The sequence below is a fragment of the Bos mutus genome, chromosome 19 (genome assembly GCF_027580195.1).
Source record: "Bos mutus isolate GX-2022 chromosome 19, NWIPB_WYAK_1.1, whole genome shotgun sequence".
NCBI lineage: Eukaryota > Metazoa > Chordata > Mammalia > Artiodactyla > Bovidae > Bos > Bos mutus.
In genome coordinates, this window is record NC_091635.1 from 44,321,553 (window position 1) to 44,349,359 (window position 27,807).

The following is a 27,807-nucleotide window of genomic DNA, read 5'->3' on the forward strand; positions in this document are numbered from 1 at the left end:
GGAACATGTAATTTACCTTACTAGTTATTTCTCTATGACAAACTGTGCTTTAAATGCAGGCAGAGAAAGTTTAAGTGGCTTGCCCAAAGTCATGCAAATAGGCGGTAGAAAGCGATCCCAAGCACCTGGACTCTAAAGCAACTACACTCTTAATTTGTGTTATTCTCTAACTGTCCTCTTAAAACTCTTAGGTTGCTACCCAGGGACTTCAGCATAAAACGCAACTTCTCAGACTGCTCGAGAATCTCAAGAAGTCATCTTTGCCAGCCTCCTCAGCATCATCTGTTGCCATCAGCCCCTTCACTACCAGCTCCAACCTTACTACCTCTAAACTTTTTTTCAGGTGCTCAGGCTCAAAGACTTGCACTTTTTGCACCCTTAGGGAGATACCCTCTCCTCCACCTCGCCTGCTCCCATTCACCCTTCCGGCAACCTTCTTTGATACCCTGATGACCGCCAAGGCTCTATAAACCCCGCAACACCTCGTATTTCCATCACCTCGGTGACCATGCTGCCGTAGTTTACGCACCCATCACCAATGTGTGAGTTACAAGACTGAGACTTCGACTTCTTTGATTCGGTAGTAGAAAAACGTCCACGGCTTACTGCAGAGTAATCAGGGCAATGAAACAAAACGAAAAACTGGGCGCTGTCTCAGTTATCCTTTATTTGTAATTTACCCTGAATTACGCTGGGTAATCTTTTCAGCTTTTCCACCCCCTCCTCACCCCTCCAATTCGCGAGCGTCTCGGCGTACCTAGGTCACCATATGCTTTACAAAGAAAAATGAGCTCTGAGGAACTCGCTCGCCCACGAAAGCCGAGATGGCAAGCACTGACAAGATGGCCGGCAGCCCGACGGGGCCGCGAGTCTCCACCCACTTAGGACGGAGGCCTGCGTCACGTCACCCCCCCCCCCCGCCCCTGCTTGGCACCTCCTCCGGCCGCAGAGCCTGACGGGAGACAGAGCAGCGAGCGAAGGCGTCGGCCATTTTGTGGATGTTTCCTGTGGGACGCGGTGGTGGCGGTTGGGTTGGAAGAGTGAGCTGTTCTTCACGTCGTTCTTTACTGTTTGTTTTTTCCTCTTTTTGTCGATAGAGCGCAGTTATGGGTCGCAAGAAGAAGAAGCAGTTGAAGCCGTGGTGCTGGTATCCTTTGTCGGTTTGAAGTCGAGGCCAAGCGGGGGCGCCGGTTAGTGGTGACTGGCTAGGAGAGGCCTGGCTTCGGCCTATGGCGGAGAGTGGGATGTAGGCCTCGAGGTCGGTGGTTTGGTGGTTGGACTGGGATTTGGGAAGACTTGTCAGAAAGTAGGGGCCCTGGGGCGAGAGGCTCTGGCAGCTGTGGGTCGTGGGCCTTCGTGACTCAGGAGGTTCTTGCTTTGGTGCGAGCGTTGACCCCCTGAGGCGACTTGGACCCCATCACCAAGGACAGAGTCCCCTGAGGACTCTGCTGCCACACTACGTTGTTTTGGTGACGATTCAACAAAGGGACTTTCTTCGAGTATAATACGCTCATTGACTCTGGAGGATTAGGAGAGAGCTTCCGGAGTCTGTCACCCACTTTCTTTTTTTGGTAGAATCTGGTTTCGTAAAGGCTTCTGTTAGTCAACCCTGATTTCGACCCCCCCCCCCACTTCCCCCCTTTTTATTGCGGGGGTGGGGCGGGGGAGCTAGTTTCCGCGTCTCGCCCTCTGGCGCGTTAATCTTCGGGAAGTAACAGGGTGGGGTTACTTATCTTTCTACCTAGCTTTCTAGGAGTGAAAAAATACGTTTTAGGAATAAAACGTGGCGGTTTATTTTTTTCCCGGGAACGTTAATAAACTACGTTCCAATTGTTTTTATTTATTGTCTTGTACCTGAAAAGGCTTTGCTACAGAACTGAATTTATTTTTGTAATAGTTGAAAAATGGTTACAAGTTTTGTTAAAGTCCTTTTAGGAAAATCTGATTAGTGAGTTAATTCTCGGTAACAACTCTTCTGTGAGTTTAAATGAAACCTTTGGCAACATAAATTCAGAATTGCAGGCAACTTTATGGGTTTTTATAGGAAATGGTTACTTTTACTCGCAGTGAACTTATTTTCAGATTCCAAATTAGTGTTAAATTCTAAATCTGATTATTTTTATGTTCTACTTAATTGAAGTTCTGTCAATATAAATTGTTTTTTTTCTTTTTTTAATAAACATTGATCCCTTGCAGTTAACATCGTGCGTTTGTAAATGTTGAGAGATTGAACAGAAGTTAATTTCGCATAAATCTGGTGGTAAACGCTGAAATTTGACGAAGCTGTATTGCCTACGGAGATGTGTTTTTTTAGGGTTGGTGAAGAGAGATTGTGGGCTTCCGGGACATTGAAAATTCCAAAATTAATGGCAGGTTTATTTCTAGTTATATAATACCAAAAGCAGAGTTTGTACAAAGTACTTTTGGTTTTAGCTGTTCCCCGTTTTTAATGTTAAGTAGTGAATAGTGTTCTCTTTAATTGCATATTTATTTTCTATAAGTAATGTTATTGTGCTATATTTTTGTACCTTAACAATAGTGACCAGGTATTGTAATAGAGATTTTGATGATGAGAAGATCCTTATACAGCACCAAAAAGCAAAGCATTTTAAATGCCATATATGTCATAAGAAATTGTATACAGGACCTGGCTTAGCTATTCATTGCATGCAGGTAAGGAGTTTTTTCCTCTTATTTAATATTACTCTATTGTAGTTTGCAAACAGCATGGAGGGAAAACCTTGAATTTCTTTTTGAAACCCAAGGGTGTTTTTTTGTTGTTCATTGCAAAAGATTGGATAAGATGACCAGTTAATTAAAAAAAAAAAAGGTTGTTTAGCCATGGAGAAGATAAACTATTGATTTTCTATGTTTAAAGAATTTTTATTAGTATTTACCTTTAAGTTATTGATATCTTCATCCTAGGTTAGATGTGTGACAGGCTGAAATCACAAAATATTTCCTCAATACTTGGGCAAGAAAACAAAGATCAGAGATTTAAATTTTGTAGGCAATCTGACCAGTTCTACTCCTGTAAGAATTAGTACATAATTAACTGCCATTACTCTGCCATTGAAGGATTTTACAATCTGTTGCCTGCCTGGGGCTAGGTTTAGTTCCACCATTTATTCCATGGAAGGGTAGTATTGTGTTTTCATTTAAAACTTAGGTTTTTTTTCATTTCTAAGTAGGGGGAGCTTTGTAATGTATATTTCTGAAGATCTAGTAAGTTTTATTTTTGAAGATGTTTTATTAAACATTTCTTCTACTTTGTCAGTCCAGAATTGTCTGAATTTTTGCGTAATTGGACCCTAGAGAGGCGTGAGATGAAGGAATCCCCATTGGAAATTACTGTTGGTAGGAGCCAGGGAGGTAAATTAAAACAAGATTATTGCTTCCCCAAGCTTAAAAATAAGTTTTTGTAGATCTTTCTCACTTCTCTCAAGCCAATCAGTAATTTAAAATCCATTCAGAAATGTCAGTGCCTGCTACATCCATAATTTTCCATTGTGGCAATCACTGGTTCTTAGTTGCTAAATCCTGTCTGACTCTCTTTGACTCCGTGAACTGTAGCCTGCCAGGTTCCTCTGTCCTTGCAATTTCTCAGGCAGAAATACTGGAGCAGGTACCTTGAACTCAGGTGTCCTTCATTGCAGGCAGATTCTTTACCGCTGAGCCTTGAGGGAAACCCAGTCACTAGTTACCTGTGACTATTGAAAAAGAAATTTAAAAATGAAAAGTTAAATTCCTCAGTCGCATTATAGCCACATTTCCATTGCTTAGTCACATGTGACTGGTGGATGACTTGTATAGTACAGATATAGAACTTTACCATTTATGTGAGACAGCATTGTACAATATTTGAAGCACCATATATATAGCAGTGAATAAAATAGTCATTTTTGTGAAGTTTAGATTAACATTGTGGAGGAAAACAACCTATAAATGTTTACTTAGTCTTATGCTGATACATCGGAGAAGGCGATGGCACCCCACTCCAGTACTCTTGCCTGGAAAATCCCACAGATGGAGGAGACTGGTGGGCTGCAGTCCATGGGGTTGCTAAGAGTCGGACATGACTGAGCGACTTCACTTTTCATTTTCATGCATTGGAGAAGGAAATGGCAACCCACTCCAGTGTTCTTGCCTGGAGAATCCCAGGGACGGGGAGCCTGGTGGGCTGCCGTCTACGGGTTGCACGGTCGGACACAACTGAAGTGAAGTGACTTAGCAGTAGCATGCTGATACATGATACAGAACTAAAACTAGGTAGAGGGGAATAGGGGCGGGCCATAAGATAGTAAAGGCCTGAATGACAAGCTGACATCTGAACAGAGATCGAAGAGGATGAGGGAGAGATTCCAGGGAACAGCAAATGAAGAACTGTTACATGAGGAATATTATCCTATATTGAGGGAAGAGCAGCAATGTGCTACTTTATATAGGAGGTCTTGTCGGCTGCTGTGTTTCTTTAAGTCTGAATGAAATGGGAGGTTTTAATTGAAGTGTAACATGCTTTGGTGTACTTTGGGTCATTTTGGCTGTAAGGGTGAGAATAGACTATAGAGTGCAGTAAGTCCGTTTTAGGAGTATTCGAGGCAAGAGGTGATGGTGACAGAGGTAAGACTTTGTTGATGAGGTTAGATGTGGAACGTGAGAAAGTGAGGGGTGGAGGATGATCTGAAGGTTTTTGGCTTGAGCAGTGTGAAAAGTGAGTTGAATACAGTGGTAGTCAATTGGCCCTTGGTATTTTGGTATCACTGTGGGTTCAGCCAACCACAGTTGGGAGTCAGTTGATTGAACCCACTATCAACTGAGTGCAGAAATACACAGATAATGGAGGGTGCCATTTTATATAAGGGACTTGAGCATCCTTGGTATGAGGTGGGTAGTCCTGGAACCAGTTCCTCCTCGATACCAAGGGATGACCCCTGATGTGTAGAAAGCTGCGGGAAGAATAGGCTTAGAGGTGAGAATACTATATCATCTTAAGTTAATTTTGAATATTTTAATGTTGAGAAGGTCTTCTTGAATATCCAAATGGAGATAGCATATAAACAGTTGAATCTACGGGTCTATAGTTTAGAGAAGTTGGAGCTGGAGATAGAAGTTTGGGAGGATACAGTAAAAGGATGGCTATTTTAAGCCATGATACTAGATGTCCTTAGACAGTATAGATAGAAAAGAGGTGCAAGGACTCCACCTTGGGTATCTCCCAGCATATAGAGGTCAGATGATTAAAATAAACCACTCAAGATTGAAAAGGTAGGAAAACTAAGAGATTAGTGCCCTGGAAGCCAAATGAGGTGTTTTAAGGAGAGAGTTAAATCAAAGCTAGTGGTAGATCAAGAAAGCACAGGACAAAGATTGGTTTGATCAAAGTAGAGGTCATTGATTACTTGTCAGGAGTGCTTTCCTAGGATGAAGAAGATGAAAGGCTGATTGGAGTGCTGGCAAGAGAATGAGAGGGAAAGGAGAGGCACTATTTCAGGGATTTGTACTGTAAGAGAAGAGCAAAGAAATGTCATGAAAGCTGGAAGATTAGTTGATAAACAGTAATGTCTTTAATTGAAATTTTCTATTTATATATTATAGCAGCCTGTGACATAGGCATGGCAGTTAAATCAGACACATGCTCCAGTTTTTATAGTAAAAGATGTTTTTCCCCCTCATTACTTAGAAGCATAATGGAAACTAGTTACTGTGTCTGTGGATGTAGCTATATTTCTTTAAAGAACATAGAGATGACCATGTACATCATCAAGAAAAGTAACATTCTAAAAAACCTGGGGGGAAGTGATTACATCATTTATTGAGTAGCTTTATTCATGGATCTTTTAATCATAATTTCTAAATTTCATTTGTGTTTCAGTTTTTTAAATATTTGAGATACTCCTCTAAAGAGAAAAAACAGTTTTCTTTACCTTTCTTCTGTTCTGTGAAAGAGTCTTAAAGGAAAAGAAAAATGTGTTACTTGGACAACTGTATCAAAGTCCTTACCCTTACCCTATAAAAGTGATTCTCAAACTTGAACATGCAAAGGAATCACCTTGAAGACTTAGATTCATGGTTGTACTAAGAGTTTCTGATTCAGTAGGACTCAGGTGTGCCCTGAGAATTTGCATTTTTGTTAAGCTTCCAGTTGAAGCCAATGGTCTAGACAAACTACTTTGACATCCTTTAACCTAAGTTAAAACATTTTGCTGAAGGAACCAAGACTGATCAGGGTTTTACCATATTGGCAGAAGTTACTCACTGAGGGTTAGAAATGTTTGATCTAGGAAAGACTATACAGTGAAAAAAGGTCCTGAATTCTCAGTGTTATACAATAATACATCTTAAGAACTTCTTTTTGTGATCAACCAAATACCTTCAGAGATAGTGACAGGTTCTCTGCTGTGGCAGTGTTAAGCTCCTTAGGTGACTCATTAGTTGTGGGTAATGCTAATTGTAAATGTCACTTTTGTGGTTTGTAATTACTAGCTTGTCAAGTACATCATTGGAAATTTCAGTTTATTCTGATACTTAATATAATAAGGCTTCATAAGCATTACTTAATTCAGACTTCAGACTTCCCTGATTTGAGTAGTATTGTTACTTTATTGCTAATAATTCAAACAAGATTATAAGCTACACATTGCCAAGTGGTTTTTATATACAGTTTTTTTTTTTAATCTTAAAAATAAGCTGAGAAATTAGGTACTAAATTAGATGAAGTAAACTGAGGCTTAGGTCAAATGATTTGCCCAAACTCTCGAAAGTTGGAGGGTTGAATTCAGTCTCACTGTAGCACCAGTTACTCTTAACCTTTATACTAGATGGTCTATGAGTAATTTAAAATTCCTTTTTAAAAAAGACTTTCATGAGGCACTTCTGTCTATCTAATGGAAGGCTTGTGTTTTGTTTATATGGATTTGTTTTTTAATTTAGGTGCATAAAGAGACAATAGATGCAGTACCAAATGCAATACCTGGGAGAACAGACATAGAGTTGGAAATATATGGTATGGAAGGTATTCCAGAAAAAGATATGGATGAAAGAAGACGACTTCTTGAACAAAAAACACAAGGTAAATACTAAGATAAATGCTTAATAAGTAAATTTCTTAATAAAGCTTCACTAATGAGAGTATTATTACTGTTTTCAAGTATAAATTTATGGTCGGTATTAGATCTATTTGGGCTTCCCTGGTGGCTCAGACAGTAAAGAATCAGCCTGTGATGCAGAAGCCCTGGGTTTGATCCCTGGGTTGGAAAGATCCCCTGGAGGTGGGCATGGCAACTCACTCCAGTATTCTTATGTGGAGAATCCCCATGGAGACAGGAGCCTAGCAGGCTGCAGTCCATGGAGTCGCAAAGAGTCAGACACGCTGAGCGACTAAACATAGCACAGTACATTAGATCTATTCAGAATTCCACAATTTTGAGGGGTTTTTTGGTCTTATATTTGAAATAGATTTTATTTTGTATACATGGTATTGTTTGGATAATTTTATACATTATTTTTTTTGCTCATAACTGAATTCCAGGTAGATTTAGCAAGTGTTAAGGCCTTTAAAAATGAAGGTGCCTTGTTTAGATTTATGAAATCACTAGTTGTAAATTTTTAGTACTGTATTTGACTTGGTATTTGCAGCCCTCTCCTATCCAAATGATAGAATCTTCTTAATAACCTAAGAAATATTTTATTTTGAAAAGCGTTACAGGGAGGTCAGACTGCTTTGTCATAATTTACCTTTTGGAGTGAAATAGGAAGCTTGTTTTGTAAAGTATAGCTGATTTAGGAAAATGATTTTTGCCTGCCATAGAATAGGGAGAACATGTTAACCCTTCTTGCTTAATACAGATTGAAAAACCATTCGAAGAGTAAAGAACAGTGTTGGCTGAATTTTTTTTTGCAAAAAAAATTCTCAAGAGCTAGTTGCATTGAAATAAAGTTTTTAAATGTTGAATGTCTTAAACTTGATTTGTTTTTCTTTTCTTTTACTCTATGGGGAAAATTAATTGAATCTTTTTTAGCAGAGAGTCAAAAAAAGAAGCAGCAAGATGATTCTGATGAGTATGATGATGATGACTCTGCGGCTTCGACTTCATTTCAACCACAGCCTGTTCAGCCTCAGCAAGGTTATATCCCCCCAATGGCACAACCAGGACTACCACCGGTTCCAGGAGCACCAGGAATGCCTCCAGGTAGCACCTAAGGCCTCTTACAATTTAACATTCTCAAGTCTTCATTGATACAGATTAGAAGTATTAATTCTTCCCTCTTAACTTTTTGTATGTTTTCTTCTTGGTGAAAATTCTTATTTATAGGCATACCTCCATTAATGCCAGGTGTTCCTCCTCTGATGCCAGGAATGCCACCAGTTATGCCAGGAATGCCACCTGGGTAAGAAAACTCTTTTAATTGACTTGTGAGCTGGTGCCTAGTAGTGATCTTTCTCAGCTTGGGTGTTTACATCAATTAAATGTTATTTTGTGGGTTTTTTTGTGTTTTTTGCTTCTAAAAGTTATGGGCTCTATTAATTATTAAACTTATCTAATAAAGAAATCTACTAATAAATTTAAGGAATATAAATTTGCCTCTGGAGAGAATAGATTTTTGGGTTTTAGGATAAATGTAGGCAGCCATCTGCTTCAATTGCATCTGATGTAATTAAAGTAGTTGGTTGTAGATTTGAGTTTTTGAGATTCAGAACTGTCCATGACACTTTGTAGTTGTGACAGAAGCAAATTCTGTAAATGATTTGTCAAATCTTCAAGAACTAAAATGAATTTGAGGTGCCCGTGCTCATCACTTTACTTAAAAATATTGTTGGATGTGAAAGGTATACAATACACTTTCCCACTGTATTTTGAAAATCACAGTTAGATTTTGATTTTGTCATACATTTTCACAGATTGCATCATCAGAGAAAATACACCCAGTCATTTTGCGGTGAAAACATGTAAGCATCTCATTCATAATGTAATTCAGGAGGTATAATCATAATGTCATTTTTTTGTGTGTTTAATGGTATCTATTCAGTTGACTTCAAAACTTTTCTAACCTTCCTCACTAAAACTTCTAAAATTTGCAAACTGACACAGATCTCTTAAAGGAGGGAACTAAAAAACATCTGAGGAAATAGTAATAGACCCACATAAATCCTTTTCTAACTGTGCAGCTGTTTTCCCCAAACTGCTAAAAGTTATGGGACTTAGTAGAAGGGGTTGATATTTAAGAAAGAGTATATTCTTAGGTGAAATTACATGCTCTATTATGGAAAGTAATTGAATTTTCTTTAATAAAACCTGTATATAGAAGTTATTCTGTTTGAGTCCTAAATCAAAAATTCACAAAACTTGTAACTTTTAAAGTGAATTGGACACTGATATTTGAAGGTGAGCTCTTCTAAGGAAAGGAAGATAAATATGGGTTATGCTTTTAAGTCCTGGTTTAGTGTTAGGAACTTTCTACATAAAAAGTAGAGACTGAGTTTAGTTTTGGTTATCTTTGGTTATCTTAACTACAGATTGATGGTAGTTTATGTTTGTGCATCCCCAGAAAAAGAAATCTTCACTCCATAGAATACACTTACTATTTTTTCTTTTTGAAAAAAAATCTGACAGCTCTAAAATGGAGGGTTCTTTTTAAGGGGGGAGGTTTTTGGTTTTGTTTTCATTTTTTAATTTATATTCTGTGAATATATTCCAAGTGAGACAAAAAATGATTTTGTTTTCCAGTTACACATTTTAGATAAGGCCTCTTGTTTTTAAGAAGAGTAAAATATTTGTTCTCAATAACTTCAAATGTATTAAAATATTCTTTTAACAGACACTGAATTTTTTCACCCCTATTCTACTGGTAAACCAGAGAGTTTGCTGGGTTTTAGGGGATTTATTTTGATAGGATTGTTTTAGTGTGTTGTATGTTCTTTTCACTTTGATAGATTTTAATATTAGAGGTCAAATTCAAGTCTTTATTGTTGTTTCAGGCTTTTAGCTAGAATATTTTCTAATGTTTTATGCTGTTAATTAACTTTAGTTGTCTCTTGAAATTTGCTTTCTAATAGAATGATGCCAATGGGTGGAATGATGCCACCTGGACCGGGAATACCACCTCTGATGCCTGGTATGCCACCAGGTATGAAATGTTAGTTTCCTTTTTAATATGACATATAAAAATACGACATGTTTTATTCTTAAGTATTTTGAATAACAGATTTATGAGCGTTGGTACAATGTGATTTTAAATTTTCTATGGGTTAATAACTTCTTTTAAAATTACTGTGAGAAATGTATTTTTTTGTTTTGTTTTTTTTTTTGAAATAGATAGTAAAAGTATGAGTTACTGAGCTTGTGACTTAAGAGTGGTTATATAAGGACTATTTTAGACAAGTAATGGAGACCCTTAGCAAGTAACAGAAAAATCCAACCCTAAGTGGTAGATTTGGCGACTATGGCGATAACAAGAACCCATACTTTCTTAAATTTGCCGCTTTGCCAGCCTTAGCTTTTGTTCCTCAGACATGTTACTCAGTAGTTCGAAGATGACTCAGGCAAGAAAGGGTGCTTTTATTTCTTTTACTTTATGGCAAAGTAACTTTCTAGCCTCTTAGATATCATTTGCCAGAAAAAGTCTAATGGACCCCCTAGGTACAAGGAAGCCTGCAAATTAATTAAAATATCTTGACTTCTTAGTCTATAATGTGAGGGGATGGGATTTGGTTAGCCCAGGAAATAAGTGTGGCACAGAAGTTTTCATGAGATTCTCTCGATCTGTTGCCTAGTTTTTTAATCCTAGCACGTTTGATTTGCAATCCATAACAGATTCACATGTACTCAAGTGATAGTATAAAAGGAACAGGAAAAATAAAGCAGCAGCAAAATTTGAATCATAGCTAGTGCAACCATTAATTTTGAGGTGGCAACTTCACATACATTATGATCTGAGACAACTTAAGACCTTTAAGGAATAAAGAAAAATAATCTGTATTCATTTGGTAATGGGAAGTCAGTAAGTTTTAAATTATTATGAGGCACTTGGAAGAACAGCTAGTGGTGCATTTAGGAAAATGTATGTACTTTGGCCACCTCATGCGAAGAGTTGATTCATTGGAAAAGACCCTGATGCTGGGAGGGATTGGGGGCAGGAGGAGAAGAGGACGAGATGGCTGGATGGCATCACTGACTCGATGGACGTGAGTCTCAGTGAACTCCGGGAGTTGGTGATGGACAGGGAAGCCTGGTGTGCTGCAATTCATGGGGTCGCAGAGTCGGACACGACTGAGCGACTGATCCGATCTGATGTATTATTTAAAGGAGTAACTTCGTTTCTGGAATAATTTTTATGGGTATATGACCTATTAATAGTTTTTATTGCAGTTTGCATTAGAGTTCTGGAAACATCTATTAGATGATTGAAATAATTTCTATTAAAAAAAAAAGAAATAATTTCTATATGTTTGAAAATTTTATTGCATTAGTAATAGGCCTAATTGTTGATCTGCCCATATACAGGTTTTCTCGTGGTTATCTTTAACGTCTAAAAATTTTAAAGAGGAACAAAGTCATATAGAAAGTTGGAGGCAGAATTGTTCCAAGTGGCAAATGCCTAGGTTCTCTGAGCCTCTTTGAGTTCAGCAGTCAAGAGTTAGTAATTTTACAGTATAGGGTTTTTTGTTTTCTTTTTTTTTAATTTAATTGGCTACACGTTTTTTTAATTCTCTGCAGGTATGCCCCCTCCTGTTCCACGTCCTGGAATTCCTCCAATGACTCAAGCACAGGCTGTTTCAGCTCCAGGTATTCTTAACAGACCACCTGCACCAACAGCAACAGTTCCGGCTCCGCAGCCTCCAGTTACTAAGCCTCTTTTCCCCAGTGCGGGACAGGTAAGGTGAAACTCTTGAAAAAGGAGTGCATTAATATTTAAAGGTAAAGTGCAGTTTACTGAAATCCTTCAGTTTGTCATAGGTTATTTAAGTATTTCCTAATCTTTTTAATATAATTTATTAACTATACTAAAGAGTGGCCTATTCTCTCCCATGTTTGCACACATTGATTTCCTCTACTCAAAAAAGATTAACTGAAACCAGAGAATAGTGTTGTATGTTGTTTTTTCATAGTAATTAATGCTGGTTACTCTTCACTTTATTAGAAATGGAAATTTAATTTCTGAGAGCTTAAATAAAAATGTTCCTCTTTTACATAATGAGCTCTGGGTAGAATGAAACCAAAGACAAAAATGTAAAATCCTATAGCAAATTATTTTGGGGTTCTTACTTTAATCTAGAATTGTTAAACAATGTTGCACTGTTGTAGGAAGGGCATCATTTAATGGATTTTGACCTAGTTACACTGGTATTTCCTATTCGTCTTTTTTTACCCCTCACCAGAACTCAGAAGCAAAAGATTATTTTATATGTAGTATGTATGTAATGGTTGGTAACCCAGTTTCATTCTGAATTAGGCAGGTGTGTTTAATTCATTCAGAATTCAAAAGATCAGGATGTATGTTCTTTATTGTTCACCTTAAAATGATCCATTAGATGTTTTCTTTTTTCAACTCTTTCCTATTTGTAGTTAAAAGGCACTTTTTAAGTGCTTTTTAAGGCATATTACCTTATGTTTTTGAGGTTGGGGTGATCTCTTTTTTTTTGAGAGATGTTATTAAACTTTTGGCAAATATTGTTACTGAGAAAATTGAAGTAATGCGTCATAATTCTCAGTTTAAGGTATCAGTTTTGAAATACCATAGTGCAGAACACCTTAGGTTTAGGTGGAAGAAAAAACTCTGGTTAATTAGATTTATTGATATAGAATTAAAGTTTTTTTGAAGCTCATACTGTCACTCTGTTTATTGCAAATGCATTAACTGCCTACCTCTATATATAAAACAGCTTTGATGGCATTGTATTTTGCATTTACAGAAATGCAATCTATACTGGAAAAAAAAGTCTACCACGTGGCTTATTTTCACCCATTTGTTTGGAGACTTTTCATTGTTTCCTTTCTTTTATGCTACAGATGGGGACACCTGTAACAAGCTCAAGTACAGCTTCATCCAATTCAGAAAGTCTGTCTGCATCTTCTAAAGCTCTGTTTCCTAGCACAGCACAAGTACGCAGGAAGTTGCAGTTTAAAATTGTTAAAATGGCTTTATAACTTAACCCTTTGGACCCTACTTTAAAACTAAATCTTATCCCAAAAACATATTATTTAATTTTTAAAAATAAAATTAATGGCTTATAAATCAATGGTATTTGAAAATTTGAACTACATAATAATAGAAAAAAATGTACCCCAAACTCCTATGGCTCTAAAGGGTTAAAAGCATGTAAGCAGTAAGTGCATTATAGTGGCCAATGATTAGCTTGATGCATGAGTAAGCTATTCTGTTTTATGGTGTTTAATGCATCACATATAACATAAGGAAATTTAGTACTCTGCATTTGGTTCTAAAAATTGGCCTAATTTACATGTTTCAGATGCATAGTGTTACAGAAAGTAACATTTATTACTGGTAACTTTATGCTTAAAAGCTCTACTGAATCCTTTTGTCCATCATAATCATACAGACATTGTTAATTGAGCGGACATTGTATTACTATATAAAGAATACTTCTGAAGGCCGTATCTTTAATGTGTCACCATTGATAATTGTTTATGGTAGACTTGGTAACTGAAATTTATGCCAACATTTTTTTGTATTCTATAATTTGACTTTTTGTTTGGTAGATCAATTTTTAAAAAATAATTTAGAGTAATGAAAATTGAACATGTTATTTCATGATACAATACAGTATTTCATCAATTAGGAATAATACAAAGCTTTGTAAATTAAGTAATTTTTGGTGAGGAGACATGCTGTCTGAGAAATCACATAAGCAGTCTTGTTTCTTGTTTCCCCTGCTGTGTTTTAGATGTGCTTTGATTCAGCATCTTTCAATATTATATGTTATCTTAAATTTTGTGGATTGATCATGATGTTAACTTAGTTTTCATTTAAAATTTTGTCCCTTATTGAATGTTAGTGTATTGTTTTTAAGTTAAATTGGTAGTAAATAAATTCAGTTTTGAGGTTTTATTGATGAAAGATTGTTTTACAGGCTCAGGCAGCTGTCCAGGGACCTGTTGGTACAGATTTCAAGCCCTTAAATAGTACCCCTGCAACAACTACAGAACCACCAAAGCCTACATTCCCTGCATATACACAGTCTACAGCTTCAACCACTAGTACAACAAATAGCACTGCAGCTAAGCCAGCAGCTTCCATAACAAGTAAGCCTGCTACACTTACCACAACCAGTGCAACCAGTAAGTTGATCCATCCAGATGAGGATATATCACTGGTAAGTTGTTTAAAATTTTTTACTAGCAGAGTTTGATTGAGTACTATTGTAGCAACTTGTTCATTTGAAAAAATTTTAATTTGTGTACCAACGGTCTTACAGTCTGATTGGATGCCAAGTAATTTTTGCCATTAGAATTTTTTATTTTTACCATACTAACTTCACAAAACGAGGTGAATATTGCATATTTTGATCTTAGATCCAGTCCCCATCCCCTAACACTATATCTAAAAGAAGGTAGTGAGTTGGGTTCTTACTCTTAAAAATTAGTTTAGTTGGACATAAACTGGTAAATGAATTGAAGAAGCAGTTAAGTGTGCGATAGAATCTGCAGATTGCTTACTCTACATACACCTTCTTGATTACGGTATCTTGCTGAAGCAATTTATAATTCCTGGATAGCTGTTCAAACATAACATACTTCAAATATAAAAATAGGTGATGTTTTCTTAAGGCATCAAGGTTTTAAGTAGTTGGATTGATTTGTGTTGTGAAAGTAACTGGAATGTAAGAGTACATTTAAAAATGACTATAAAGACTTTAGATTCTTGCCTTCATGCTTAACAACTCTCTGTGTTCATATGTTTCACATCTCACACATTTTTATTCCTAGGAAGAGAGAAGAGCACAGTTACCTAAATATCAACGTAATCTTCCTCGACCAGGACAGGCTCCCATGGGTAATCCACCTGTTGGACCAATTGGAGGTATGATGCCACCGCAGCCAGGCATCCCACAGCAACAAGGAATGAGACCCCCAATGCCACCTCATGGTATTCCTCTTTTTTATGTTTTTTTTATTCAGTATACACACAAAACAAATTTATATGCAAAATATATTACATTTAAAAGTGCTGTGCATAGACTGAATCTATCTTTTTGTGTTTTAAATGTGTTTTTTAGGTCAGTATGGTGGTCATCATCAAGGCATGCCAGGTTACCTTCCTGGTGCTATGCCACCATATGGGCAGGGACCGCCAATGGTGCCCCCTTACCAAGGTGGGCCTCCTCGACCTCCGATGGGAATGAGACCTCCTGTAATGTCGCAAGGTGGCCGTTACTGATCTTACTTCATCCAGTCTAATAGGTTTGGAGATTAAACCTTTTCTCAACTTGTGCTGTTTATATAGCCAAGCTTCCGTCAATAAGGCGTCATTGTGACTTTAACAAAAACATTATCTTCCCACATACCAGGAACTATTGGACATTTATTTTACATGGGAAAATTTATTTGGAATAATAAAGCAGGAACTTTTCCTGAAGTTGCAATTTATACTGTATGGCTTCTTTTTCATGTTTCATCTAGGTTTTTAGAAGTGAAGTATAGTAAATTTGGTTCGTTATATTGTGAAGGCGCTGGAATTACATGAACATACCACCTTAATAAAGGCAAGTTCTGTAAGCTTACATTGCTATTTGTAAAGTTATGCCTTCACAGCATTTCAGATGCTGTTGGACTTCATGTCCCCAACCTAGCTTGGTGAGGGCTGTAACTGTCTCCAAGTACCTGTACATTGGAAGTCTGAATGTGTAACAATATTTAATGTATTTAGAGTTCCTCATGTTGCAGGGTTTAAGAAATCTGACCCTCCAAGGTCATGTGACTTTTCTGTACTGTTAAACTTCATTGTAATAAAATGAGAGAAAAATTTATGCCTTTTTATTCATAACCCAGCTGTGGACCACTGCCTGAAAGGTTTGTACAAATGCATGCCAGAGTAGATGTCCACATAATAAAATTCGTAGTTACCAATGCAATTTTGATATATCATTGGATTCTGTCATTGAATTGTAGGTTGTTCGTTAGCTGCATGTTTTTAACTGGATAGTGTATGTGGAATTGTATGTTAATCCTTCAGTTGACAAAAAAACTTAGAGATATATACATATATATATATATATATGGGTCAGAGTATGAAATCTTTATATTGTGTCACCCTTCTACCCCCTTGGTGTCAGTACATGTTAGATATCATAGAGACTTAAAATGTAAATCCTGATATTCCCTTCTTCCTGCTGCTGATGTTTAGAGCCTAGTGCCAGACCCATTAATTTCCTTTTGATTATATTTGAAACTGCAGTACTGAGTGGACCTCAGAAGCTTTTCAGGTGCAAAATTCTAGAAGCTTAGGTGCATGCAGTAATAGCCTTTTGTGCTGTTAATGGCTGGTATGTATTCTAAGTATAATGAGAATCTAAATGTGCCTCTGTTAAGATGGTTAACAGATGGATTTGAAATTTTTTACTATGTTCCTGGAAGATTTCATTATTTCTTTGATTAAATGGCTGCCTTCTGTTATTAAGCCTAAATGGCTTTTTGCTGTTAACCTTTTCATCCTTGGAAATTTGAATGTTAAAACTGTTCTATGGAGAACTTTTCTGTAGAGATGACTGCTATTATTCAGTATCTTGTGTTGCAAGTCTCATAATAATAGCTTGTTGACCACTTTTTGGCATCTATTTTAAAATCTTTTATAGAATACTTTTATGATTATTTAAGTATCAAATGACTTGTACAAAGTATAATTATTATGAACTCCAGTTTAGTTTTCCTCGATATAAAGTTAAAAGACAGCTAAGAAAATAACATTTCTCTATAACCTTATGTGGAGGTGTAGGTATCAGACAGAATCTGAAGTTTTGTTTAAAAAAAAAGTTTAACCATGTAACAAAATACTAAAGGATGTTTTAATTATCATAAAAGAGTCTGTATATAAGTGACAAGTAAAGTCATTGGTTTAAAGAAAACACTGAGTATTACAAAGCTGAGTGCCATTTGTTTTGCTCCAGTGGTGTTACAGCTCCTGTGCTGTGTATCACCAGGAAAGCATTTCTTTCTCTACCCCTTTTCTTAACCAGCGCCTACCTACCTAGATAGTTTTGGAATTATTGTATATGTCTTAGATTTGGAAGTACGTATATCATACTGCCAAAGACCTGTGTTGAGAATCTTTAAGGTCAAGATGGCACAATTTAAATTTAGAATTATTAAATAGGAAATGTTTTCTCAAACCAAATATCTCCCAAGCATTTCATGTATAGGATTATCAATAAACCAGGAATGGATGATAGCAATGGGGCAAAGGGGGCAGGAAGAGGGTAAAAATGGGTTGGTAATGTTTCAAAAAATTTGCAAAGCCTCATTTGCATTTAATGCAAAGAAAACCAATATATTGAGGTTGCTTTCTGAGATCCATGAAGAGAAAACACTAGTACTTTTGAATAAGGGGTAGAATTCTAATTAGAAGTTATCTTAAAATGTTATGCATAGCACTTAGGCACATCATCTCTTGTGTTTGTATGTATATGGCTCAGATGGTGCCCATTTGGTATATTTAATGTGTAATTTGTGCATGCATCAGAGCATAATAAGCTTCTAGAACATACTTTTTACCTAACTGCTTCTGGGGTCCATATTATGGTTCAGTAATGAGTGGAACAACTTACGTTGAAGTAATTTTAACTCTTTGACTTAACTTTCTTAAATAATGGATGGAGTTCAGTTTAAGTAAACTTCATCTGCCCTCAGAGAAGACAGCTTTGGGGACCCAGTTATATACAAGCAGGCATTGTGATTAACATAATTTAGGAGGTTGTCAGATTAATGAGACTGCCATCTTTGGCTCTAGCATACATCCATTGTCACCACTTGAAAAAAAAAAAAGAACCACTATTTTTGTCTGGCACTAGTTTCTATTGTGTAGCTTTTACTACTGTATGACAGTAACAAGGCCAGCAGGTGAGGATCAACTTTTGAGTGACTGCTGGAATATCATTTGACTTGAATTCTTACTGTCTTAGCAATCTCTCACACATTTACCAATTAGAAATGGGGTAAATATTCTTTGAGCCCTCCTATTCCACTGATCAAGTTGCATAATTGAACTTAAACTTAGTTTAATTAAATTTAGTTATTTGTGGGGGTGGGGGAGAGTCCCAATAAAAGTATGGACTCAGAATGGAATTACAGTGGACAATAGATTTTTTTTTTTAAAGAGCTACTCCTTTTTTCCTATGCTTGCTTGATCATTGGGATTTTTTTTAATGCATGTCTTTTAAATTAATTGGGTAATGTTTTTCTAAAATTAAAATTTTCTTCTTCCTATAGCCCTGCCATAGGACAGGCTGAGGCTGAGTCTCAGTGTTGCCCTGTTCAGTCTGAGGCAAGTGGGATTTATTTTATTCCTTATAGGGGCTTTCACAGCTTTATGGCTGTTGGATATTCATGTCCCCAAACTTGCAGCAAGTTTGGTGAAGGCCCCTAAATTTAATTAAATTTAGGGTTTTTATACTCTTTTGGCAGAGAAGGCTCTATATTAATATTCACGTTTGACTGTGGTGTTAATAAACAAAATATTTGACATGTAATTTGTGTTACATAATACTTAACAGCCTCAGTAAAGCTGGTATTACTTACATTGAACTTTAGAAAATTGACAAAATTTGACATTCTTGATTTGGAGGCCTGATATGTTTCATTCAAATTTTCCCTTTCACTTTTTAGGAAAATCTGGTTATTTTCTTCTCAAACTATTAAATTTAACCTCAAGGATAAGTTTAATCATTAGATGTGCCACTGGATAGTGAAATCTACTTTTTTTAATCCCAAAGTTATTCATTGAAGGTTGAAAGGCCATCTGGAAATGCTTGTGATTTTTAATATATATAAATCTCACCACATTAGAGCAAATGTTAATGTAGAGCCCTGTGAAAAGTGGGAAGATGGTGTGTATGTGTGGTATGTATGCGTATACACTACACATTTGGTATAAAAAACGTTTGGGTATTACGACTTACAGTATGGGTGGATTATTTTCAAGCAGTCAAACTGAAATTGTATCACATAGTAAAGTTAGTATATTGAACTGTGGTTTTGGAATGATTATTTTGAGTTTCATTTTTATCTTTACTGAGCAATATTTGATGCAATATGCACACATGAAAAGCATCTATGTATGTTTCCAACCAAAAATTGCTTTTATTTGGTTAAGAAAAGTATGTGTATATGTTGTAGGGGGCAAGTAAATGGGGAACTGGAAGAGAGGCCAAATCATTAACTTGGATTACTCTTGTTCCTTCCTGTGTTAAAGCCATCATTCTATGTAGATAGCATTGTCCTCTGAACCGTAACAGTTAACGTAGTAGCAAACTCAGGCTTGTGTTTCTTTGTGGTTTTAATTCTTGGAAGCGTAAAGAAATACACATTCAATGAATTCCAAATTTTCATGTCTGTAACTAGAACATATGCTTTTCTCTGTAACTGAATCATGGAAAGAAGATAACAATGTTTGAAAAAAGAATATGTCACCACAAAAAAATTCCGTTGGAATATTTTACTCCCTGCTCAATAATTGCACCTTTTAAGACTCCTTAGTTGGAGGTGCTTTCTGTTATAGCCACCATTGCCCCAATATATTGAAATATTCAAGAGTGAAGTTGCTTGTCCCAATTCTGATAGTGATCATTGAAATAATTATAATTGGAATATACTCTTAAACATTTGAGTGCTGGGGTGGGAGGGATTTTCTAAGGGTGACATAATTTATTGAAGGTGATAAGATGTAGGTTCCTTGAACTCTGTAGTTCTGTGATTCAGACAAATAACAATTTTAAGAATTACTTAACTTTCAGGTGTCTATCATGTCCACTGGTAAAACTTGGTAAATTATAGAAAGGAAATGTTGAAGTCACTTACTTTCTGAGATAAAATTTTGTTTAAACTGACACTTGCGTTGGTTATGAGATTTTTTTAAAGTAGGAAACATGTAACCTAAAATTTGTATAAATCAGGTATGTCTTTAAGGTGGTATTTATCTACCATATTGAATAACTTTTGTATGTTATTCCAAAATGAAACTGGTTCTCTCTTACTCTTTTATGGAAGTCTTCTAAAAGAAAGGATTCATTATGAGACTATTGACTATAAGGCAGAGTTTTGTAAGTAAACATTCTCCCAATTATACTTCTGCTTGCAATCCTCATGATTTGAATATTAGTGTAGGTTACTCCTCTCTTAACCTTCTTTCTCAATATTTTATTTTCTGTTATCTGAATCATTTTAATAAATAACCATTTGTTTTTATAGCATATAAATCATCTAACATTTCTGTGTGATTTCTTGGCAAAATAAGCAGCTACATATAGTGTTATGCACATACTGGATATTCACAATTTTGTGGTTAAATATCTCCAATATTTCCAAGTGTTTTCGTGTTTTTACTTGGCATTGTGTTGTAAAATACAGTTTTTAAAAGAAACTAGATTCTTCATTAAGGCTTGGAGAAGAACTGCTTTTTTATAAGCATTGTTTTTCCTGACCTTTTGCATAGTATTTTGGCCATAAAAGGAAAAGCCTTTCATTTTCATCCGAACTCAAAAAAGAATAGTTTGAAACTCTTACTAGTTTGAAATTATTGAACCTTCTCTCTTTAAACTTAATTAATCTCATGTAGTCTCAGGGGAAGTTATACTAGTCAGGATATAGAAGTCATTTTAAGGTAGAAATTGGAGACCCAGAGTCAATCTTCACTGAAGCTAGTTTGAGCTATTTATTTCTATTTGACGCAAATTGAACATAGTATTGTAAATGAAGACTGATATAGTTAGGTTATTTAGGAGGCAAATAATGACCAACTTTCTTAAGAAAATATGTTTGTATAATTGTAGTTTTTGTCAAATTAACTGCAGAGAAAATACATGTGAGTAAACTGTTTGAACAATTGATTACTTGGATCCCAGCCATTAATTCCAAATATTGTAGTGCTATGTAAAGTTGTGATACAGCACAGCTTCAGTAATGTGCTGTGTTGGGTCAGGAGTTTTTGTAATGCTTTGTGTGTAAAAAGGGGGAAGTCCTTTATTGGAATTTTCCATGCCTTTTGGCATTCTTACTGTGTCTGGGTTTTGTTTTTTAACCATTATTATAGTTAAGAATTGTATGTTTTGTTTTGGTTTAATTGTATGTTCAGTTTTGGTTTAAATATAAGGAACTGGCAATGAAATTCATTGATGCCCAACTTGGATAAAAATGAAGAATGTTGTTTACCCAGCTTACTACACACAAACCAGTAGTGATTATTTGGGAGAAGCCATTGTATAGTGTTGTTGACTTTTTTAAGAACCATAAATACAACGAAAAGTGACAGCATTCTGGCCTTGGTTTACATTCATTATGAAAGGTTTCACCAAATCATTTATTGCAATGTAGCTTGTCAACATTTTATTCATAAATAGTTTGGTGGTCAGTCAAAGATGAAAATAAACAAGATTTGCTGCACCATTTCCCAGTTTCTATTAATAAAACAAGGCTGCTTAAGTACCCAAGTGGACCAAGGAAAGAGTTACTAAAGTTTCTGGAAGTTTGAGTTAGAAAAGTGAGACATTTTAGTTATTGAACAGAGCCTTCCCTTTTAGTTACTAGCTTGTTACTATACTTGTAGGAGAAGCGATAGAATTTACTTTTTTGCCCGGGTTCTTAAAATTGAAAATCTTTAGTATAAGGAAATGAAGTCAAGTATTTTAAAAGTTGAATCTTAAAATATTCAAGTTTACCCTTAGAGTAACCCGTGTTTTCATAGTACACATACCAAAATAGTTTATTAAAATTGAGATGTATCCAAGAGATATACAGTATTAGTAACTCAATCTCGTAAGATCACTCTAAATTTAATAGCCAAAATAAGGTAATTTTTTAAGACTTAGGGAAAAAAATTTTTAACTGTATTAATGTCAGACTCTGAGGAAATTTTATGCGCATTGACTTTTTAAACTGAATTGAACTCCTCAGTTTAATACAATTTGTGTTTTTGTTAACTAGCAGCAGAATTTCAGCATTTGCTACTTACTGGTAGAGAAGAAAAATCCCACAGCCCTGCCAGTACAGGTTAGTTTAATCTGTAAGTACCTGATGTTCCTATTTTTTTCAAACATATCCATATAACCCACACAAGGAAGAAAGCTGTGCAGTTATTAAATGTGAGTATGACTAATAGAGATCCATTGGACACTTTCAGACACACAATTTTTGGGCCAAAGTAGCTCTAGGTTTGATCACCTTAGTTGTAATAAAGGTGTAATACTGCTCCTTTATCTGGTTATGATTGAACCTAAATACATAAATTGTACATAGGAGGAAGACAGTGGCAGTTTCAATTGGCTGTATGCTCATGTTGGTATATAGAGTGCAGGTGTTTGGCTTCAGGGTATCCTACTTAAGCCACTCCTGTGGTGGAACTCATACTTTTTTAACTTTTTACAGTATGAATCAACAGACAAAAAGTCACGTTTCCTCACCTCTAGCAGTGATAAATGGCGTGCAATCATAAGCTAGAAATTTTTTTTTTATACCTTTTTTGATCTTACATGTTTTTAGCAACTTTTGCTGTAATTAAGTACTGATTTTGTTCATCTTTTTTGTATACTATAACCTATTCTGTTGGTGCACCACCATTGTGGGCTCGTTTTATTTTGAACTAAGCAATATTTTAATTACCAATGAACGCTGACTATCAAGAAATCTAGACAGGTTTCTTTGTGTATTCCTCTTGAGGGGCAATGAGGACATATACATTAAAGTTTTTGTTAGTTTCATTAGTTCTACCAGGATTCATTGTCGACTTGAACCATCCTTCAAAGATTTCCTTTAAGCTGTAAATATTATGCTTTTATGTTGATAAAAATTTTAAATACTGAGGAGAGAAGAAGAAAGTGTACCATTTAGTTTACACAAGCCTGAACCATTCTTCAGTCTGTATGGCTTCCTCTTCACCTTAAGTGTAAAGTTGTATAATATGGGACAGTCTGTTCATAAAACTAGCTGATCTTTTATTCCTATTAAACTGGGATGGTGATGAGCCACTGAAAACAGATCATCTCAATGTTAATATGAAAGTCATGTTTTCAGTTAAGTGTTCTAATGACCTTGATTTATCAACTGATAATATTTTTTATAAGATACTAGCTTGGTTTTTTTAAATATAAAATTGCCTAAGGGCTTAAGTTTCATTGCCTTTCACAGTTTAATCTGTATAAGAAATGGTGTAGATACAGTGGAAATGGTTTTCCTTAAAACCATCTCTTTAAAGCTGCTTTGCTGGTGAGTACTTACTATTTTATACTTCATATAATTACTATTTCTCTAAAGTTGGACACTTTGATGGCAGTGTCTTGAGTTTCTGTGTTCTTCAACTATTATCTGAATCAAGAATGTTAAGGTGATTATTTGACTTCCTCACAGTTCCTAATAATTGGGGCTCACTTTTTTCCTAACCTTCACTTACTAGACTCTTAACTGCAGAAACTTTTAACATGTAAATTATTTCCTTTTGGTGAGATAGGAAAAATGTTTTTGCTCAAAACTAACATTTAAGGAAAATCTTTTACAGATTTTTTTGTAGTTGACAGAAAATTTTTTTCTCAGTGCTTTTGATTGCCATTTTACATAAGTATAAAATTTAAAGACCACAATTTCTGTCTGTCCAGCAATTCCTGAGCAGTTAACTGAGAGTAGAGTAAAGGAAAGTTTGCCCAAAATGGTCATGCAGACTAATTGCTTACACAGAAGCCTCTGAGTGAAGCTTGAAAATTTCAAATGTACTCTTAAATCATTCTAACCTTGCATGAAAAGCTTTGGTTGGAATACTGATTTCTAGGACTGTGTATACCAGTGGAAATTAGCCTGAGTATATTTCTAATTACTTGATCCCTGTTTAATCATTGTATCACATAGATTCCGCCCGCCCCCCGCCCCCGCTTTAGCATTTAGTCACATCCTAGCTAATGTCAATATATGCTAAGGATGTTTTCAGATTGTTTCTCCTGCTGTGATCTTTGTCAGTCAGTAATAAAGAGGCAACTCTTTGCTTTTTAGTATGAAGAGTGATCGTCTTCTAAAACCTGAAAATTGATATCTGAGTATGTGATAATGGTGATGTATTGTTCTAGATAAGCACTAAACAAAGTGTGGACCCTCAATTGATGTCTTTAAGATTTAAAGTGAAGTATATTTCTAAGGAACTCTGTCCTTTCCTAGCAAGGATAAGCAGACGCTGAAAATTCGGTAAGTATGTAACTTTAAATGCATGTAATATTTGAATAAATAGCTAAATTTCCATGGTTTAAGGTAATATCTAGACATAAACAAGAATTCTTGAATATCCTTTGTGACTTAATGTGTCTAGCATTTTTACAAATTTGTGTGCACACTGATTAAATTGAAAGGTACCTTACTCCTTTGTCTCGTTTGTTTTTATTTTTATAGTGCATTACTAATTTCATATTTCACACTTTTTTCAGAGTAGAAATAAGTGGCGGGTAAAGAATATCTTCAAGGAAGAATTATTTAAATGTCCCCATCTTAAAACCCAATGATCTTCTGTTTACCTTAAGGCTTCTGTTCTTAGAGCTCCAGTTAGATCTGACAGATAACAGGCAACTGATCAAAAATGGGAATGAAATCTTTCTGCTCTTTCTGGAGTGTTGTGGGAATCATTGTATAATAGTAAAATATAACTTAAGGCAACAGTGGATTTTCAGGGAAGCAGTGTTTTTTAAATTAAGAGAGAAAGGTGGTGAGATTTTGGAATCTCTGCTCCCTGGTACACCATTGCTCTTAGTAAAAAGAGGGTAAACGGAGGTTCAAGTGAAAACATTTAATTGTTACAGCAGGGAAGGTGGTTTACATCTGAACACTATGTCTGCTTCTTTCCAAAGTGATACAGCATTTTGTGAGATGGTACAAGATCTCAAAGGGGTGGGGAGAACAGGTGGGTTCCCTCCATTCTGTCTCCAGGCTTCACTCCAGCATTGTACTGGCAAGGAGGGAAGTGAAGAAGAGCAAGTCATACAAGGGATATGATGGTAAGAAGACCCTAAACAAAACAAACAAAGGAGGATAAATGCTAGTCCATGTATATATGTATATGATTAAATGGTCTGGCTAAACAACTTTTGACTGGTAGCTTTTGAATGTAAGTAAATGAACTTACTGATTTAAAAGTTGTAATTAAATACTAGCTTAGAATTTTTACTGACTTTTAAAACTAATCAAAAAAGAAAGATGCTAGCAATTAACACTAGGATTTGCGGGGCAGGGGGGAGGTGGGTGGGTATTTTTAAATTAAAGCTTTCTTGCATAAGTAATAGTGTGTTTTGTCACCTTGACATACCACTTGGAAGCTAGAGCATAAGAAAAATGAAATGGATGACCATATTTATAGTGTTTATATTAAATTTTAGCCTAATGATAGGGTTTGGATGGAAGAGGTGTTCCCAGATGTTCGTTCATGTGTGGAACCATATAATTGGAGCTCACAAAAAGCCTTTTTCTTTTTTTTTCTTTTTTCTCCCCTCTTGAGTTTGTTTGGAAGTGTTTGCAAGGCTTTGAAAAAGGCCAGAACTACCATTTGAAAAATGGTGCTTTATTTTCATATCTGAAACAAGTTTTGGGTTGGATCTTCATTTAAAGGTGGAAGGATTTTTGTTTCTGCATATTAAAAGCAAATGTCTTTTTATTCCAAGGTAATGATTGACCATTAACATTTGAGTGTCTGTTGTTTACAAAGATTAATAAAAATTTTCATTTCTTAATTAATAATACTTGTCTGAGCCCTATTTATTAAGTTGTATCCAGAACAGATTATACTGAGGATGAATTACACACATCAGTTGTCCTGAACAGGTTTTGGTGTGCCTTGGGAAATGGAATCCACAGTTACTAAATATGGAATGTTTATTGGAAGAAAATGGTAAATAAATTTTAACACTGTGGGTATGGAGTAATTGGTGGTGGTTAGGTTGAACAAGTAGATGAAGCCAGAAGTAGCATTGTGGTTTAGGCTATAAGCATAAAATTAAACCTTGCAGTCCCATCCATCTCCATCATTTAGTAGTAGCTGACTTGACCATGAGCAAGTTAGCTTCTCGAAAGTGATGGTAATAATTTGCCTAGGCTTGTGAGAAAAAGTTACTGTAACATAATTTAGCCATGTCTACCAGACCAGTGGAAATGGCAGAGTTAGGGTCTAGGTATAGGCAGTTATTGAAAACCTAAAATTTCAGTAAATGCTTATGAATGCCTATTATATGCTTGGCTACTCGCCTATATACAGGTGGACAGAGGAGATACATCCCAAAAGGGACCTTGGAGCTTAGGGTTTAGGAAGCCAGCCCTTGCAAAAAAGTTTTGGGTGAGTGTTACAGGCAAAAGGAACAATAGGTGCAGAAACAGATGGGAAAAAGCCTCTTGGAGGAACAAAAAATCAAGTGCGAGTAGTGGGTTGGGAGGGTGTTTGTGGAGACTGGAGAACTAGGTAGGCCAATCACAGATCATAGTTTGAATTTTAGTTTAGTGGAAGTCATTGAAAGACTTTGAGCTGGTGAGTAGTATGTATGACTTTTAAAAGCCCATTCTAAGGTGTGTGAAGGTGGGCGGTGGGGTCGACATTATAGGGACTAGGTAGAAGGCAAGAACCTGGCTCTAAAGAGAACTCTAAAGATAACTGAAGTTATGAACTGCTATGGCTGGATAATCACAGAGGAAGTTAGATTATGCTGAGCCTAAGCACAGAAGAATTAAGGTTTGATGGTTAACATGGTTTAGCCCGCACCTGACTTCATTTAGGAAATACTGAGGATCTATATAAGGAATTGAGAAAACTTCCATTGTCTTGGTTTTAAGGATAAATGCTAATACAAGAAAGTGAAAATGCCCTCTGAGGAAGTTTGGAGGATGGTAATTCCACCTGCCTTGTGTCTGGGAAAGAGGTAGCATTTGAACTAGGTCTTGAAGAATTGTTAGGGTTTGGGCAAATTAAGAGTATTAGGGGAATGCCTTTAAAATATATATCAATATAGAGAGGAATATGAGTAAAAGTTGTAGAGAATGAGATAAAGTAATTTGAGATAAAGGTCGCTGAATGCCATGTTAGGGATATGCATTCTCCTAGGAATTAAAGTGCCTTTGTTCATTACTGATGAGAGCTGTGGTTGTGGACTACTCTTCAGAAGCAACTTCTATTCCCAGATCATCAGACGCTGCTACCATTTTTCCATTGCTGCTATTGTCATGTGGAGTAGTAGGGCTCAAGAACCATAATTGGGCCGGACCACTGTTGATTGAGTTAAAAACTAGAATTCCTTCTTTTCCCCAGGGCTAGCTTAAAATGTCTGGACAACACACTGTCTTGTCTTGGACCTTTACTGGGTCATCTTCCTGTAAATACCTTGACTTTTTTTCTAGCACTTTTAAGTAGTAAGGCATTGATCTCTCACTTCAAAAGCTGTTGAATGTGTGAAGTCACTCAGTTGTGTCTGACTCTCTGCGACTCTGTGGACTGTAGCCCACCAGGCTTCTCTGTCCATGGGATTCTCCAGGCAAGAATACCGGAGTGGGTTGCCATTTCCTTCTCCAGGGGATCTTTCCAAACCAGCGACTGAACCTGGGTCTCCTGCTTTGCAGGCAGATGTTTATCCTCTGA

The 27,807-nt window shown here is 36.1% G+C and overlaps 1 protein-coding gene across 8 annotated transcripts; it reads left to right on the forward strand.

The window, feature by feature from the left end:
• Window positions 1-963: 963 nt before the first annotated feature.
• On the forward strand, window positions 964-24,558 carry ZNF207 (zinc finger protein 207). 8 transcript variants are annotated; one of them, XR_011468052.1, is made up of 13 exons: window positions 964-1,147; window positions 2,547-2,673; window positions 6,931-7,069; window positions 8,019-8,189; window positions 8,313-8,388; window positions 8,900-8,947; window positions 10,055-10,125; window positions 11,715-11,872; window positions 13,008-13,100; window positions 14,090-14,332; window positions 14,946-15,105; window positions 15,236-18,495; window positions 22,149-24,558. XR_011468052.1 is itself a non-coding variant. In XM_070390432.1 (12 exons), the coding sequence occupies exons 1-12, from the start codon at window positions 1,107-1,109 to the stop codon at window positions 15,394-15,396; spliced, it is 1,488 nt and encodes a 495-aa protein (XP_070246533.1). In that variant the 5' UTR covers window positions 964-1,106; the 3' UTR covers window positions 15,397-24,558. The 8 variants fall into 8 exon arrangements, 6 of the variants coding, with proteins under 6 accessions (XP_070246533.1, XP_070246534.1, XP_070246538.1 ...); XR_011468053.1 differs by having other exon boundaries at window positions 22,152-24,558; XM_070390432.1 differs by having other exon boundaries at window positions 15,236-24,558.
• Window positions 24,559-27,807: the final 3,249 nt, after the last annotated feature.

Coding starts and splice junctions, on each gene's coding strand:
- ZNF207 (XM_070390432.1), top strand. CDS start 1,107: ATGGGTCGCAAGAAGAAGAAGCAGTTGAAGCCGTGGTGCTG. Junction 13,101..14,089: donor TGTTTCCTAGCACAGCACAA/GTACGCAGGAAG, acceptor ATTGTTTTACAG/GCTCAGGCAGCTGTCCAGGG. Junction 15,106..15,235: donor ACCCCCAATGCCACCTCATG/GTATTCCTCTTT, acceptor TGTGTTTTTTAG/GTCAGTATGGTGGTCATCAT.